Raw genomic sequence first — 3,531 nt, 5'->3', positions numbered from 1 at the left:
GGACATCTGTGGAAACGAGCATTATAGCTCATCGGATTCCTCCTCCAGTATAAATCAATATTCTCGATCCCGACCCTGACACCTGCTGTATATTTGGGAGTTTGTGTGTTCTCCCTCCCCCGTGGTCGCGTGGATTTTTCTCTGGATTCTCCGATTTTTCCCTCCACATTTAGTATCAACATCACACGTTTAAGAGTCTTTGACTGCGATAAATGTCCACACGATAAGCCCTTGCGCTCAGTGTGCGCACTTATTACCATTCCCAATACGCGTCGCATGGATGCGTATTATCGATAACCTAACGTGGCTGTCGGATGGACTATGAGCATAATCGATACAATAGACACTTCGATTCAGGTTGCACAAGACCATATATTGGCAGAGAAGCGCCCCTACAGCCAACGCCAGGCCCACTTTCTTTTCTGTAAATGAACGTCATTATGAAACAGCGTTATAAGAGGCAGCGTTATATATGAGGTATGGCTGGTACGTGTAAATTGTGTTATTGTTATGCTGTATTTCCCGAAGAATAATCTTCCCATTTAATTAATCCGGACTCACAGCTGTCACTGATCAACTTCAAACATTTTGAGAGTGCAGCCAATGTTAATTTACAAAACGGGGATTTGTTTTGTACCTTATTGAATAAAAAGTATAATTTTACTTGCAACGGATGTATACACCCTTATTATCAGTTATCATTTGAAACTGTAAATTCAGTTCATAAACATGTTTATGTATGAATATTTTAATAATGATTATGGTCGGAGTGGTAAAGTATTGGTTTAAAATGTTGGTTTTACACTACACCCAGATTTTAAATTAGTTTTATTTGCATGACGCAGTGAGCTTATAATAGCTAACTTGGCAACATGCTAAACCAGGATATACTTCTCAGCCTGGATCTATTCATATAATTGTGCAGTTCATTGTAATAAGGTTCAGCACAATACATGCACCAGATCTGGGTATGATGTTTGTCTGCCACCCAAACACCGATACCAATTCCTCCCAGACTGTCTGAGTCATACCTGGACAGGTGGCAACTGACTACACGTGTGCTTGGGATTCAACTTTAGCGAGAGGAGTAGAGGGGGGGGGAACCTCCAAAGAGCTGACTTCTGTGGGCCCTGGTGGAGATGGGTCTCTGGCAGACATTCGTTTCATTAGCCGTGTCGAGTCTGCAGCCCAATCTTTTTGGACTTCACATCAATCGGCAAGATCTTGAAACCTCTCTGGAAAAGGTTCGCGATGGCTTTTCTCAACTCGGTGATGCGAAGTCCAAAGATGATGACATTGACCGCCATCGGAACGAGGATTGAGAGCTCGATGACATAGTTCACGTTCTTATTCCCGGTGCCACTGCCGCTGGACCGATTTAACCTCCCTCGGACGATAATGGTTAGCAGAGAAATGAAATAAATCGAGGTCACTAGCAGCTGCGTTACGAGCGTCTCTTTGGCTTTCTTACTTAGGGCGGGCGAACTTGCTTTTGCGAACTCTAGGCAGACCCTGATGAAAGTGTACATCAAAATCAGTGGAGGCAGCCCAAGAAACATAACGATACACGCTGACAAAAGCATCCTGGTTCTGGTCGTATCAGAAACGGATAAGTTGACGATGTATATCGAGTAACAAAAAGCACTGTCAATGCTCCTGTCGCCCTCCTTCATTTGCAAGCTGAGCGTGTACACAAGTATGGCCACGCAGGCGGCAACCGTGGAAAGCCAGGCCAGGATTATGATGTACACGGATCGCTTCAGCGGGAGGATCGCGTGGTAGCGCAGAGGCTTACAGATGGCCAGGTATCGGTCGGTTGAGATGAACGACAGGGAGAGCGATTCGGCGATGACAAACAGGTTGATGCAGAAGGCCTGACCCATGCAGCCCACGTACGAAATGTCGCTGCAGCCACTCGACAGGATTTGCAGCTGTTTGGGGATGATGGTCGCGCTGCCTACGATGTCCGCCAATGCCAGGTAGCACAGGAACATGTGCATCGGCTTGTGCAGCTCTCGGCTGAGCACCACCGCGATGAGAATGACGAAGTTCGACACGAGGATGAAGAGGAAGCACAAATGCAGCGCGCTAAATATGAGCCAGCTTGCCTCGCGAGAGATATCTAAAGTGTTGAGCGCAATCGACGACGACGAAGAGCTTCCGTTTTCCATCGCTCGGAGCTGTTTGTCGACAGCGTTCGATACTAAATCTAGCAACCACGTCGACATTGCGTTTGTTCAATGTTAGTCGGCGTTCGTGTACCCTGCATTGCACACGATAAAGTTCACACGTTAAAAAAGAAGTGCTATATTCGGACTCTTAATATGAATGCTGCAGATTATCGGTTGTTTTCATTTATTGCTAGGCGTTTACTCGCATCAGAATCTTTGGGACCTTTCTTGGCAGCATCAAATTATAGGTTTCAAAGACAATGCACACATATATATTACCGGAGAATGTTTTTGTTTGCATGTTCATCACAAGTACGTGTTCTTAATGCAGACCTTATTCCTTGCGAAATGTTTTTATTTTGTGGTTGAACATCTTAACACCTATTTTATTGCCAGAAAGGGTAAAACCTATTCTTATACTTCTAATCAGCTTTTTTTCCCACAGATGTCCGTCAAGGTGGGTCAGAACGTTACAAGAAATTATAGAAAAACACGATAGGAGTGCAATGTATAGAAAAGGTAAACGAATCACGGACAAAAATATATTACGAAAAATATATTCACAGGTACAGCCCACTGAGCTATTAGCTTATTATTTAGAAGCCACCTGGCCACAAATGATAGCTCAACGAAGTGGCTTATCAACCGGTCTAAGGCAAAATAAATGCTGGACTTCGGTTTGTACGAAAATCTAATCTTGATTTGAAGCTTTCGTGACTGCAGAAATCCATACTTTTTGGTTCTTTCAGTAAAGTCACGTAGGTAGAAAATAAATCACGACGTTTCGGGCGCAACACAAGCGTCCGTCATCACCTGATCACCTGATGGCGGACGCTTGTGTTGCGCCCGAAACGTCGTGATTTATTTTATGCCTACGTGACTTTACCGAAAGAACCAAAGAGTACGAAAATGTAATGTTTGTTAAATCATAAAGAACCAGCGTCACGTACCTCGCTCTCTCAGTCCCATCCAGCGGAGTGCCCCCGCGGCAGCGACAACGAGTCTCTTTATATGCACGCGCGCGCCCGTGAGTGGGCGGGCGCGTCCGCTCATGACAAAGGCAACTCGCGCGAGACTCGGCGCTCGGGGGCTATCGTCTTAGGACGTCATTAGCGTCGGGCGGTCAGCGAGGGAGCACGCGGAGACTTCCCCGCCCTCCCGCGGCATCGACCCGTGTCGACGGACGCTTTGCTCGTTCGGAGGGTGTGGTTACGCACCAGCCCATCCGAGCACTTGTGTTGTGTGTGTGTGCTGGGTTTTTAGTGGGGAGCGGTGGCGTAGCGGTTAGCGCGCTGCGCTACGAAACCGGCGACTCGAGTTCGATTCCCGCTCACGGCCAACACCGGTGACGATTATTTGA

General features: G+C 46.5%; 1 protein-coding gene across 1 annotated transcript; it reads right to left on the bottom strand.

Moving 5' to 3' along the window:
- Window positions 1-1,166: 1,166 nt before the first annotated feature.
- On the bottom strand, window positions 1,167-2,228 carry LOC144948770 (olfactory receptor 7A40-like). Its single transcript, XM_078878416.1, has one exon. The coding sequence runs from the start codon at window positions 2,226-2,228 to the stop codon at window positions 1,167-1,169; it is 1,062 nt and encodes a 353-aa protein (XP_078734542.1).
- Between the last annotated feature and the right edge of the window lie 1,303 nt (window positions 2,229-3,531).

The sequence above is a fragment of the Lampetra fluviatilis genome, chromosome 51 (genome assembly GCF_964198595.1).
Source record: "Lampetra fluviatilis chromosome 51, kcLamFluv1.1, whole genome shotgun sequence".
Classification (NCBI taxonomy): Eukaryota; Metazoa; Chordata; class Hyperoartia; order Petromyzontiformes; family Petromyzontidae; genus Lampetra; species Lampetra fluviatilis.
The sequence above is the reverse complement of the archived record's forward strand: the minus strand, read 5'-3'. Positions and strand labels throughout refer to the sequence as shown.

Bases quoted from the DNA above. Each gene is read 5' to 3' on its own strand.
- LOC144948770 (XM_078878416.1), bottom strand. From the start codon at position 2,228: ATGTCGACGTGGTTGCTAGATTTAGTATCGAACGCTGTCGACAAACAG.